Below are 14,450 nucleotides of genomic sequence, written 5' to 3'. Positions count from 1 at the left end.
TCGATCTGCTCGCTATGCCCCTACTTATACAACCCAAAATGCCATTGGCCTTCTTGGCAACAAGGGCACACTGCTGACTCATATCCAGCTTCTCGTCCACTGTCACCCCTAGGTCCTTTTCCGCAGAACTGCTGCCGAGCCATTCGGTCCCTAGTCTGTAGCGGTGCATTGGATTCTTCCATCCTAAGTGCAGGACCCTGCATTTATCCTTATTGAACCTCATTAGATTTCTTTTGGCCCAATCCTCCAATTTGTCTAGGTCCTTCTGTATCCTATCCCTCCCCTCCAGCGTATCTACCACTCCTCCCAGTTTAGTATCATCCGCAAATTTGCTGAGAGTGCAATCCACACCATCCTCCAGATCATTTATGAAGATATTGAACAAAACGGGCCCCAGGACCGACCCCTGGGGCACTCCACTTGACACCGGCTGCCAACTAGACATGGAGCCATTGATCACTACCCGTTGAGCCCGACAATCTAGCCAGCTTTCTACCCACCTTATAGTGCATTCATCCAGCCCATACTTCCTTAACTTGCTGACAAGAATGCTGTGGGAGACCGTGTCAAAAGCTTTGCTAAAGTCAAGAAACAATACATCCACTGCTTTCCCTTCATCCACAGAACCAGTAATCTCATCATAAAAGGCGATTAGATTAGTCAGGCATGACCTTCCCTTGGTGAATCCATGCTGACTGTTCCTGATCACTTTCCTCTCCTCTAAGTGCTTCAGGATTGATTCTTTGAGGACCTGCTCCATGATTTTTCCAGGGACTGAGGTGAGGCTGACCAGCCTGTAGTTCCCAGGATCCTCCTTCTTCCCTTTTTAAAGATGGGCACTACATTAGCCTTTTTCCAGTCATCCGGGACTTCCCCCGTTCGCCACGAGTTTTCAAAGATAATGGCCAAGGGCTCTGCAATCACAGCCGCCAATTCCTTCAGCACTCTCGGATGCAATTCGTCCGGCCCCATGGACTTGTGCACGTCCAGCTTTTCTAAATAGTCCCTAACCACCTCTATCTCTACAGAGGGCTGGCCATCTCTTCCCCATTTTGTGTTGCCCAGCACAGCAGTCTGGGAGCTGACCTTGTTAGTGAAAACAGAGGCAAAAAAAGCATTGAGTACATTAGCTTTTCCACATCCTCTGTCACTAGCTTGCCTCCCTCATTCAGTAAGGGGCCCACACTTTCCTTGGCTTTCTTCTTGTTGCCAACATACCTGAAGAAACCCTTCTTGTTACTCTTGACATCTCTTGCTAGCTGCAGCTCCAGGTGCGATTTGGCCCTCCTGATATCTTTCCTACATGCCCGAGCAATATTTTTATACTCTTCCCTGGTCATATGTCCAACCTTCCACTTCTTGTAAGTGGAAATCAAATCAATCTAGTGTGGACATCCTTTACAGCTGAAACCGCCAATGCTGCTTTTTTTTTATTCATTATTTAGACTCTGATAGCACCCACAATATGCTAGGGATTTCTATATTCATAAGCAAATGTAGTTCCCTTGCTCTGAAGCATTTGTACCCTCACAATTACGGTACTGACAACCACAAATAGTACAAAAATCATGTGTTGGGCTGCAAAAAAAAAAATCATGAGTTTGGCTTTAAAGCAATGTGCTTAAAAAAGGCCCATTGGGTGCCTTTTCTTTGGTTTCTGGGTTCTGAGCCTTTATTTACCCTTGCTTCACCTTTTCCAGCTTCTTCCCCCCCCCCCCAGTCATGAGGGCTATAAATTTCTTTTTTTTATATATTTAACAAAAGCTGAAATTCTGGTGTTATCACTAGTTTGCAGGAGATGGGATTGTAAAACACCAAATGTTACTAGACTTGTGATAAAATCCCAGGAGCTGGCACCATTTACACCAATGTATATAACTTTATTAAATGTCATTTTTCATGCAAGGATGACAAATTTGCCCATTATGCTAGCTAACCCACAGATCTCCACTGTCAGCAGGTATTTATGTTTGCCTTTCTTTAATGAGGTGAAACTTAAGTTACACTTCTTTGTTTGAAAAGTTCATCAAAGTGTCAGTGAGAGAAATGTGGCTTTATGTTAACTGAGTGAGCTGTATAATAGCTCCTGACTTCAGATCACAAAAGTGAGGGTTCAAGTTCTTGTTGTACTGCAGCAGTCTGGTAAAATGTTAAACCTTTTACTATACCAAACTCACCTTATATGTAAGAAAATATGAAGATGATGCCAGCAAACCTCCTGGGGACTTCAGTGCTGCCCTAGTATTAAAATAAACTGATTTGAAAAGAAGGGAAATAAGATGCAATTAAATCATTCACATCCTGGTTTTACCCAGGTATAGATTTCATGTATGTGCATACATTTGGCTAGAGTAACTTTGAGAAATGGAAAAGCTATGCTGTGAGAAAGCAAATTAGTCTGCAGGGAACATACTCTCTCTTAAAAATCACTTTGAACTATGGCAACCCCACAATCCCTGGTTTAGGAGGCTGTTAGGCCATTGCGGGCACATACAAGTGCTTATCTTCAGTTTCCCTTAGCAGAGTTTGCCACCAAAAGCTATGGAAAAAAGAGCCAGCCAATAATTCATTTACAGGCACAATTCCTATAGAAGTGCAATAGAAGAGTGTAGAAGACTGGGCACAGCATCTTCTCATTAACCATCCTCAGCATGGATGGCGCGTGAACTGCCGTCTTGGGGAGCCTTGCCCCCAACCCTGGAGTGCCAGGAGGGAGCCAGTGGAGTGGAGCCCTGGAGTGCACAGTGGTCTGAGCCAGGGCCACCCCACAGAAAGGCTGGAGCCGCGTTGAGCAGGAAGGAGGAGCTGGGGGTGGCGCATGGTGGGGCCACGCCTGGCTGTTTGGGGATGCACAACCTATGCTACCCGCTGCCCACGATCCCAAAGAATGACCCCAACAGACAGATTCTGTGGAAGATAGTATTTTAGACACATTCATTTTCAGATTTTTTTAAAAATCCCATCTAGAGCATAGTACCTAATAACTCCAGTCCAGGGTCAGGGCCCGGGCCCCCCATTGCTAGATACTGCACAAAGTAGTAGCAAAAGACAGTTCCTGTCTCTGACATCTCTTAAGCAATCATCCTTCTGATGGAATGCTTACCAGGACAATTTCATAACTTATTTTAAAAAGTGCACAACTGTCAATTAACACTTAGGATCAGCAGACTGATAGAATAAGCGAGCTGCTTAAAATAAGTATGAACCAGAATCTGTTTTATCCAAATACGAACTAGATGATTGTACTTTAAACTGGTAGATTAAAACATAAGAACGGCCATACTGGGTTAGACCAAAGGTCCGTTTAGCCTAGTATCCTGTCTTCTGACAGCAGTCAATGCCAGGTGCTCCAGAAGGAATGAACAGATCATCAAGTGATCCATCCCGTTGCCCATTCCCAGCTTCTGGCAAATAGAGGCTAGGACACCATCTCTGCCTATCCTAGCTAATAGCCATTGATGGATCTATCCTCCAAAAAAGAACTAGATAAATTCATGAACCCTGTTATAGTCTTGGCCTTCACAACATCCTCTGGCAAGGAGTTCCACAGGCTGACTGGATGTTGTGTGAAGAAATACTTGCTTTTGTTTGTTTTTAAACCTGCTGCCTATTAATTTGATTTGGTGACCCCCTAGGTATGTGTTATGATAAATCTAACTCATGTATATTCTGTTTAACTAAAGTTTAAATAATTGGATGCAAGGCAAAAAGAACCTCACCTTCACCTGACTGTGACACTTCACCAGAAGAGTTTCTGCTTGTAGCAGAGAGACTAGTGACAGCAGCCGAAGCTCGCTAGAGTATCTTGGCAATTACCAATACACTTTTTTTGTTTAAATCTCTGGGTGTGCAACTTTTCTGCTCAAAGGCTAACTTACTTGCTTCTACAGAAGCAGGGATCGCTCCCACATATGAATACAGAAGGGTCTACAGTTGGGGCAGGAGGAATTAAAAAAAAATTATGGCAGAAGAAAGCCTAAGCATTTGGCTTTCTTTTAAAGCATGGACAATTTCTCTGAGACATTAATATTCTACTGCAAATATAGTTAGTGAAAACCCACTTTACTAAATACAAGAAAGCTGATGTTAAATTACATTTTATTTTTACATGTTTTAAGCAAAGACTTTTTTAAAGACAGTTTATAATTTGAGTATCCTCTTCAGTTTCCAGGCCAATGTGTTTAAAAATGCAACATCCAGGGAATTTTGTTGTTGTCTTCAATCAAAGTCTACCCTCCTGCTTTGTTTTATAGTCGAATGAATTTTTTTCTGTCGCAGTCGTTCACGATTCATTTTTTGCACCCTAAAAACAGAGAAAAGGTGCTTTAAACAGCCTACCCCTAGAAACATTTAAAAACAACTATTATTCCACACTTATCTTATAACACACACCACATGTTCCTAGGTGCTGTCCATGCATGCAGGGAGACAATCCCTGCCGTTTGGATATTGTAATCTAAGTAAATTGCTGAACTATAATGAATTATTCATGCTAGGATTGGAGTAGAAAAATCTCATGTCTCGGGGTGTAAATTGATTATCACAGAGGCCAGGAAGGAATTCCAGCCGTTCTCAGCCCAAAACAACATTACACACTTGGCCACAGGGATCTTTCACCTTCCTTTAGAGCAGTAGTTCTGAACCTGTGGGCTGCTTGTGGCCCAATCAGCATACAGCTGCTGCCCATTGACATCCTCAGTGCTATACAGATAGTCTATATACCGTGTGGATGTGGCCCACATAGCACACAGAAAGCCGCATATGTGGCTCGCTGTAACGGTAAATAGGTTCGCAAAAAGAAAAGGAGTACTTGTGGCACCTTAGACACTAACAAATTTATTAGAGCATAAGCTTTCGTGAGCTACAGAGAACCACTGCTCTAGAGCATCAGGTATTGGTCACTTGTAGAATGTGGATACCAGATTTGATGGACCAGTTGTCTGAGCAGGTATGAAAAAAGTTAGTGGCTAGCACAGTATAAAGTTACATTAAAACACTCAAGGTCCAGAAGTGATAGAACAGTGCAAGTTACTTAGAATGGTCTAGCTAGAGCAGCCCTTCCTGATCCACTGCCACCCTGCTGTAGCTTTGCTACAGTCCCTCCTAGCATCACGATAGCCCTGCCCAGGGAAGCCTATCTTTAAACCACCTGCAAATTCCAATTGGATTGTGTATCTGGATTTTGTCAGGATAATCCAAATCTAGTTGAAGTGGAGCCCTATTTCTGTTTTATACCTGGCTATGAGGAGCTGGGAATTCTCCTTGGATACCACACTGGATTTCTGAGTGGCCTCCTTAATCATGTTTCTGATTTTTTGCAAGCAATCTGCCAGATTCTTCATTTGGTAGCGACTCACTTCAGAGTTTATGATCAGCTCGCCAGATTTATTTATTTTATTCTTGTGCTGGGGAAGAAAAGAGAAAATATTTGACCATGAACACTGTTACAAATGTATCATTTACTGGCATAGAAGCTGTGACAGATATGGCAATTTTCCACAAAATCTTGGGGAAATCTATTGAATTAAGTTTAAATAGCTTTGAAATCCATTGCATGTATTATTGTGGGATTGTATGTGACTTCTTTAGGGGGCACATGTGGCCAACACCCGCCCCGGGAAGTGTTATGAGCTTCAAAGGACTATTTTAAACAATGTGTCAGACAAGAAGGAACTTTTGGGAGAAACATGGTTAAGTGGGTTTCCTAAGAAATAATGGTGCAGAGAGGAATGCAATTTCCAACCTCTGGACCCAATTTTTTGAAGCTGAGCCCTGAGGAAAGAACCATAATCTGACGCATTACCTATGCATGGTCTCTGAGGATCAAAGACACAACCTGCATAAAGGAAAGGGTAACCTATGCATGTGTGTGCTAGGCCTGAGCTGTTATGAATTTGTAACCACAGAAAACCCCCTTGCGGGGTCTGAAGGTCTGATCACCTGCCAGAGCCCTTGATGAAGTTGGGGGTGATCTCTGGTAAGCTTAGAGGCATGTGTGTAGGTTTTTAATGTCTTCTTTGCAATTCTTTCACTTTAAGAATAAATGTGCTGGCTAGGAAAGGACTGTTTGGTAATTTATAACTGTGAACAATGATGCTGTTTATAGCCTCTGAGGAGAAAGCAAAGCAGGCCTGTTTAGGCAGTCTGACTTGCTGGGAAAATCACAATGTAGGTAGGGAACTGCGCAGCCTGAAAAAACTGAGGTCTAGAGAGAGAAAGATGCAGGTCTCCACCCAAAGGAGGTGATGGCTGAGGAGCTGCAAGCCTAGACTGGGTGCCCTAGCCCATGAGCAGAAAATGCAGGTGCAGTTGCCCTCAACTGTGACAGAAGGTTGTAAAGTTAAACAAAATGGTTGGAATGGGAAGGAAAAGGTTGACAGTTACCATCACTGCTATTTTCTGCCTCACATCTTCTGCAATCCAATCTGCTGATGCCAAATGGAATCTAACTTCTGCCTTACTATTCACTGTGAGTGGAAGACAGAGAAGGGAATGTTTAATTCATCTCATGCAATCCATATTAAACGCAGCTGGTGATTAGATTGCCATGATGATTCTCATTTGAGTGTGCAGCAGGATCACAGCAGTTTCTTCTTTTTACACCCTTTTCCTGCTCTTCCCGATGCCACAGTTAAAGAAAAACTCTACCTAGGTGTTTCTAAGGACCTCACCCCACTATCTGATCACCAGGGCGTTATCAAATAGCATCTAATTGCTACTTCCAATTAAAGACTAAATCGCTTAATACTTATTTTAAAAAATTATCCTGATACTTGCGTTTTTAAAAAAAGTTTTCCTCCATATGTTACTAGTAATTCCTTAGTTAACTGGAAGTTGGTGTGGTTTTTTTAAATCTGGTTTTAAAAACTGATAACTTTTTGCATGTTTTCTCAGCTTGTATCATGAAAACAGACAAGTTAGTTTCACTTTCGGGTTCTCATGCACTCAGTGCTGCACAGTTCAAGGTGCAAACACTGTAGAGACCTGTTTTTGTTTAAACAAAATTGTTTCTATTGGAATAAAATAATTATTAAACATTTCTACTGGTCTTAAGTTTTGCCATGACTTCTTTTTACAACACTTAAATTTTGGGTAAAGCTTGGCAGGCCTCAATGTCCCTTTAAATGTCTTAACTATAATGAAAAATGAACAACAATCAGAAAGCCATTCTCAAATTTGATTAGGATTTTTAAAAAGCATTGAAAATCCAAGTTTTCAAGTTGTTGTACAGTCTATACATTTTTAAATCCACAGAATATTTTTTGTACCTTTATTAACATTCTGGCCTCCAGGTCCACTGCTCCGGCAATAGGATATGGACAGACAGTCTAGAAGACAAGAATGCAGGAGTACTTAATCCCACAGCCAGATCTACAGCTAATCACACAGTAAGAAATGATCTAAATCAGTGTCTCTCAACCTTTCCAGACTACTGTACCCCTTGCAAGAGTCTGATTTGTCTTGCGTCTAGTTTCACCCCACTTAATCTACTTGCTTAGAAAATCAGACATAAAAATGTGTCATAGTACACTATTACTAAAAAATTGCTTACTTTCTCATTTTTACTATATAATGATAAAATAAATCAATTGGAACATAAATATTGTACTTGCATTTCAGTGTATCGTACATAGAGCAGCATAATCAAATCGTCCGTATGAAATTTTAGTTTGTACTGACCTTTTTATCTAGCCAGTTGTAAAACTAGGCAAATATTGATGTACCCCTGGAAGGCCTCTGCGTACCCCCAAGGGTATGCATACTCCTGGTCGAGATCCACTTAAGTGATGTGGGGATGGGGGAGAGAATGCAAGTTGAAAGTTGAGATGGCCAACTCAGAATCCATATTGACTAGTTCTGGTAGAGTTAACAGACAGCTCCTCAAGTGGAAAGGTAGCTGCAATAAATACGATCCTCTGAGGTATTTGATATTTCTATGTATAAACCCACTGTTTTGTTGCACGGAAACATGCTTACAGATTAGATAAGCCGTTAGGGCCTGATCCAAACCCTACTGAAGTCTGTGGAAAGACTACTAGTGGAGTGGGTTTTGGACCAGTACTTTATTGCTGTTAATCCCCAAAATGAAAGTTAAAGAATTCCACTTTATCCTGCCCCATCAAAATACTTTTCTTGCTCAGGTTCAGAAAAGCTTTAACTGTTATGGGCAAGATTTTCAGTCTCATTGCTTTATATTAAATACTTATCTGCCATATGCAAGTCATTCTAAATTTTAATTGTCGTTCTGCATTACATTTCCTCCACCTATCCCATTTTCTATCATCAAATGTCATAATCATCATATAGCCTCTCTTCCAGCTCTTATAGCGTACAAAATAAACTCAGGATTAATGCAGTTCCTTGTCAGGTGCCTCTCCTCTCTTCTTTCAGTCATCAACACATCTTGTGCACAAAACTTATTTTATGATCAATTTCTTATATTTATGGGGAACATTTCAATGCTAATGGAAGCTGTAGAAATTAATACTTTGCTAATGACTTACTACTTTGCTTTTTGTTGTTTCTGCACAGGTAACTGAAATCTTCTAGATTTTAATTGATTTACTGGCAATAAAACCCCACTGAAAGCAACTTGGAAAAAGAAAAGGCATTTCTCTTATATGCTAGACTTACCCATAGGAATATCAGGAGAAGTTTTTGTCCCATCCTATAAAATTACACACACATGATGAAGCAACTGCCGTTTGATGCTCCAGAAAGCATTTTTGCAATAAAGTCAGTCTCCAGAGCACAGTTCAGAAGAAAGTATAATTACAGAAGCTATTGCTACATAACTACTCTATCTTTCAGAAAATGACATGTTCAAAATTGCCTTGTGAAAACATCCCTGTAATCAGTTGTATATCCTGGACCTAGAACTATTCTTTTATCTAGTGTATGCATCTGAGAGTGGGTTGCTGCAGTGGTCTAGTTTATAATTCTCATTTTTGCACCTTTCACCTGTGGTATCCATGCTGGATATTTTCCTCTTTCCCTTGTGAACGGATTAGCTCATGTTGTCTTACACAATCCTGCTCTACAGGCTCTTTCTACACAAGCTGTTTTTATTGTCTATTTTAGGCATTTGTAATATGCCATCTAGACGTTCCATACATCTTGTACTAGTACAGCCTCACTTTATCCCTCTCCACTGCTCTCCCTTTTTCCATAATTAAGCTACATGTCACTTGATGTTTTTTTTTCAGCTTCCCACTGGAGACTGACATCTTTGCCATGACAGACACCACAACCAAACCAGCATCACCAAGGATGCTGTTACTCTCTTTTTATCTTCGGCCTGGTCTACACTGCCACTTTACAGTGCTGCAACTTTCTCGCGCAGGAGTGTTAAAAAAAACACCCCCCTGAGGGCTGCAAGTTTCAGCGCTGTAAAGCGGCAGTATAGACAGTTCTCCCAGCGCTAGAAGCTACTCCCTTCATGGAGGTGGGGTTTTTTTTTTTTTTTTTTTTTTTTTTTTTACAGCGCTGGGAGAGCTGTCTCCCAGCGCTGGTACTGCGACTACACCCCTGGTGCCGGCAGCGCTTTAACGTTGCTAGTGAAGACAAACCCTTAGAGTCTTCTATTTTTTGTTGGTGAGGTTCTGCTCCCGCTAAAGCCCAGCACAGAAACAGATCCTCACAGTAATTTCTACAGCCAGGAGACATCATATGAAGCTGTGCTGCAAGGCTGTTTCTCTAGCACAGGATAATGTCATGGGGCAATGGCCCACAGGGAGCATTCTGAAACTACCCCAGAGGCACGTCATAGCCACTAAAGGGTGGTTTGTCTTGAATGAAACAAGGGCCAACAACAGTTGCATATAATTTGACATCGCCTATTGTTTGCTGCCCCTACGCCCCCCGCACTCAAGCTTCCCCCATCATCTTCTATTACTATCAGGCCCCACCCACTGCAGTCTGACCACGCCTCTGTCCCCTCCCACTTCTATCAGGCCCCACCCATTGCACTCAAGCCCCACCCCATTCAATTAGATCCCGCCCATTGCAATCAAGCCACGCCCCTCGACCCCTGGCCGCGCCCCTGCCCTGACGTTCTGCCTTGTCCCCGCCCTACGCACTTGGGGGCCCTCCGCGGGGTCGTTTCTGGCCTGCTCCAGATAGAGCCTGTCCAGGGCGTATTCGCTTCGGAACTCGGAGCTGGGGGCGGCGCCGGCGGCGGCTCGGTGTAGGATGCCGGGGGGGGTCCGGGCGGGAAGCAGCGCCGGCCTCGCCCGGCAAAGACCCCGCAGCACGCGGGCCGCCATCTTGGGCTCCTTGCGTGCACTCCGCTTAGGTGTCCGCCGTCTGGCCGGGAAACAGCAACTGCGCTGTGGGGGTTCCGGGGCAAGTTCCCCCCGGCCCGTGCTGCTGTGAGTGCAGGCGGGCCAGGGGTGGGGCTGCGGTTTGCAGCGTGGGAGCTGCTGCGGACACTAGGGGCGCCCACGCCGCGTGGCGCCTGCAGGATGACGTGGCGTTGGGCCCAACACTCAAGAGGCCTGGTTGCGTGGGGCTGTCCCGCTGACCCCCAATAGCCAAGCCCCTGCCCTATGACTCCACACCTGACCCTACGCAGGGGGTTGCATCGTCACTCGCTCATATTTGACCCAGCTGTGTCCTGCCCACCCTCCGTCGGGGGGGCTGGGCTAAACCTGAGCAACACCCTGACCCCAAGGCCAGCTTGCAATGCATGCACGTCTAGCCGGGCCCATGGGGCAGGAGCCCCCACAGAGGGGTGAGTGCAGGCAGCCTTGCTCTGCAACCACCCTTGCCCCCCCCCCTCAGTTCCCCCACTCTTTAGGGGGTCAGGACCCAACCCTGCAGCCTCCCTCTCCCCAGGGGCAGACAGGGTTTCCCACCCTCCTGGGGACAGGAGCCATCTGGCTTTAACCACTGGAATTGTTGGGTATGGAAGGGTGGTGGGGTTGCATGGCCAAGCAGGGGTGTGTCATAGATTCCAAGGCCAAAAAGGATCCTTGTGATGATATAGGTCAGGGGTCATCAAACTGGGGTCATGATCCCTCAGGGGGTCACAGGTTATTACATGGGGGGTCATGAGCTGCCAGCCTCCATCCCAAACTCCGTTTCACCTCCAGCATTTATAATAGTGTTAAATATAAAAAAGTGTTTTTAATTGATAAGGGGGGGTCGCACTCAGAGGCTTGCTGTGTAAATGGGGGTAACTAGTACAAAAGTTTGAGAGCCACTGATCTAGGGTGACTGTTTAACACAGGCCAGAGAATGTTCCCTAATTTCCTTTGGACAGTGCAGTGACGCGTGGTGGTGGTGTGTGGCTCTGTGATAATGTTGCGTATTGTGGGGTGTACTAATGTCTCAATGTTGTGTGCAGATGTTACCTAGCCCTGTATTGTGCAATGAGCAATATTTCTGTTTTGGCAATCCCAAGTGTTCAGAAATCATGAATACCGTACCCTTCTCCCCTTCTCAAATCATAGGATTGATTTAAAAATAATGAGATTGAAGGAAAAAAAATCATTTGGAATTCTTTATTTGCATTCTGGCTTTTGCATGTGAGGTGGTGGAGTCTCCTTCCTTAGAAGTTTTTAAGGTCAGGCTTGACAAAACCTTGGCTGGGATGATTTAGTTGGGGATTGGTCCTGCTTTGAGCAGGGGATTGGACAAGGTGACTTCCTGAGGTCCCTTCCAACCCTGATATTCTATGAATGCATCTGATGAAGTGAGCTGTAGCTCACAAAAGCTTATGCTCAAATAAATTTGTTAGTCTCTAAGGTGCCACAAGTACTCTTTTTTTTCTTTTTATAATTCTATGGTTAGGGTTCATGTCTTCAAGCTTATCTTTGCAATCATGATGGCTAGAAACTTTTTTAAATATGAAAGCTGAGTTTCTGGTGTATTTCCATGACTCCAGGCTCTAGGGTCTTAACAAAAAATAAAATATTAGTATATTAAATTTTGCATAAAATTGTGAGAGTTGGTAACATTGGTCTTTTACAGTAAAATCCCGAGTCCCAACAGCATATGCTAATGTTATTACAGTATCTTGGGCCAATCCCTATAAAATCCCAGAGTATTTTCTTTTTATAAAAATGAGAAGGTGCATATCACAAGTAGTTGTCTGTCCTCACACCCTCTTTAATGATTACATATAGTAATAATGAAGTGTTTTCTGGGCACCTGGACTTCTTCTCCAATAGAACAGAGATAAGGCCTAGTCCTGTGAGATTCTAAGAGCCTCATGCAATGTGCTGAGCACCCTCCATTTCCCTTGAAATAGGAACTTTACTGCTTGACAGAGATGGTCAGGAGTCACTGCTTCTGGCAGTAGGTAATGGGCAAAGTGGGCACAGTACTGCCAGAGCCCCTTACGTTTTGGCAGGAGTAGAAATGGTATCAGAGACGATAAGTAGAACCCTTAGAGTAAACTGCAGAACAAGGTCAAAACGGTTTGAAAAACTGACGTGGAGGGAGTCTACTCTGCATGGGTAGGGGCTCTGTAAAAGGGATCTGAGCTTGGGTCTCTGGTAATTGCTGCCAAGGCAGCATGCTCAGTACCTTGGGAAAAGAGTTAAATGTTTTATGTCCTGCTACGGCTGATGCTAAGCAGTGCTGATGGGCCATGGAGGACACTGCTTTAATCTGATCTGTGTAGTACCATGGCAACACAGGTTGTTTGGGAATGGAGACCCTGGGGACTTCTGCTCTGATAACTGAATACTTTTTTTTTTTTTTTTAATAAAAGTCAGAGTCATCAGAGCCAAGTCATGCCATCTGGTGACCTTAATTTCAAGCAACAAGCAGGTAAATGTTTATGATTTGTAGCCGAAGGGATGGAGAAGAAATAGCTATAGCAGGATGATTCACTTTCCCAACTGTTGTTAAACCTGTCAGCATTATTGTCTCACTGGCTATACATGCCAAGAGGACATCAGAATGAAGGTGACTGAAGTGACCCAATTGAACCCAAACTTTGAATGAAGAGACCTTTCCTCTTTTTCCATCTTGTGTCAGTTGAGAGCCCTGCCACAAGAACCCTGTGTGAAGCAGAGAGGATATTGGGTTACAACCAGCACCCTTTTGCCTTTCTCTTGTTTAGGGGCAGGGTATGGATGAGAGATGTGCATGTAGAGGGGGTTTGGATAAGACTGACTTTGATGCAACTCAAACTCAAAAAGAACCAGGCTTTTAAGGCTTAACGAAGCATGGAGAATTAAAACCACCAACGTTGGGGCTTGTTTTTAAAGCAGGTTCATTCCATCTGGTGACATATGTTATTGGGGAGCAGGGGCTGTACAAAACCATCCCATTATTTGTGATGGTGGGCTGATGTGCCTAAGGATGTATTCACACTTTGCACTGTGATCCTAGCAGATTTCACAAGCCAGTTGGACTGGGCCAGGTCCATACTTGGATGGGAAACTTCCATAGAAACCATAGGTGCTACAGGAAGCAATGCAGGTGACTCCGTAGATGACATTCTTCTCTCTGAGGTCTCAGTTCTGGAAAGCCCTTAAGCTTGTGCTTAAGGAAATCCATCTATTCCTGATTACGGAGGCTTTTCTGATTCAGGACTTGAATTGGAACCAACTCATTGTCCCAGAGTGGTGTCGATGGAGCTGAGCTGGGTGTAAGTGCTGTCTTTCAAATGCAAAGTAAAACTGAGTTCTAGACCACTTGTGGTCATTAAAAATTCTAATACCCCTATTCTGCTGAACCTAGGTTTTCTGGCCAAATTCTGATCCTGCTGCTCTAAATTTCCCCTGCAATTGCAACTGGGTACAGTCTGTTCTTCACTTCCTGTCCTAAACTGTTTAAGGATGTTTCTGTGTGGTGTTACACAGATGCCACTTTCCATTAGACAGCTGGCTACATTTCAATGGTGGGTAAAACGATCGTTATATCTTCTTGACCTACCTCTTAATAGTGTTGGGGCACTTAATTAATTGTAAAGCACTTTGAGATCCTTAAATATAAGATTCTGTCCAAGTTCAAAAGATGCTTATTTTGTCCTTTTCGTAGGGATGCAGTTCACTGGAACCCTCATTTAAAAACGAACACTCCCTCCCCCAGCTGACTGTGAATCACAATATTTTTGGATACAGAAAGGATGCTCTCAGCACTTTTGCTGTACAAGCAGCTGATATACTGCAGCTGTTCCTTTGTTAAGACAAGTGTTAATATCTTGTCACTTGCATGAATAATTTTTCTGGATCCTGTTTTTAAATAAAAAAAAATCAGCATTTGTGTTGGGTATTCAGAATTTTGCAAGTTACGGACTGTTGAGAATTGATAAGGCGGTGCATTTTCATGATGTGGTTGGTGACAATTACCCAATACATGAAATGTTATGTTATAAATAACCATAGCTGTATATTCACACTGCTGCATTCCCTCCACCTTCTCCCAAGGAGCCTAAAGCATTTTCTTGCCCTACATCATGCCAGAAATTCAAAGAAACAGCACTACCTGATATT

The 14,450-nt window shown here is 43.5% G+C and overlaps 1 protein-coding gene across 1 annotated transcript; it reads right to left on the bottom strand.

Moving 5' to 3' along the window:
- Nucleotides 1-4,081: 4,081 nt before the first annotated feature.
- MRPL58 (mitochondrial ribosomal protein L58) lies at nt 4,082-10,549 on the bottom strand. The gene is made up of 6 exons (XM_038372267.2): nt 10,080-10,549; nt 8,635-8,668; nt 7,269-7,328; nt 6,385-6,467; nt 5,236-5,405; nt 4,082-4,303 (listed from the first exon to the last, which is right to left on the bottom strand). Exons 1-6 carry the CDS (start codon nt 10,263-10,265, stop codon nt 4,219-4,221), a joined length of 618 nt encoding a protein of 205 aa, XP_038228195.1. The 5' UTR covers nt 10,266-10,549; the 3' UTR covers nt 4,082-4,218.
- Between the last annotated feature and the right edge of the window lie 3,901 nt (nt 10,550-14,450).

The sequence above is a fragment of the Dermochelys coriacea genome, chromosome 14 (assembly GCF_009764565.3).
Source record: "Dermochelys coriacea isolate rDerCor1 chromosome 14, rDerCor1.pri.v4, whole genome shotgun sequence".
Taxonomy (NCBI): domain Eukaryota; kingdom Metazoa; phylum Chordata; order Testudines; family Dermochelyidae; genus Dermochelys; species Dermochelys coriacea.
The sequence above is the reverse complement of the archived record's forward strand: the minus strand, read 5'-3'. Positions and strand labels throughout refer to the sequence as shown.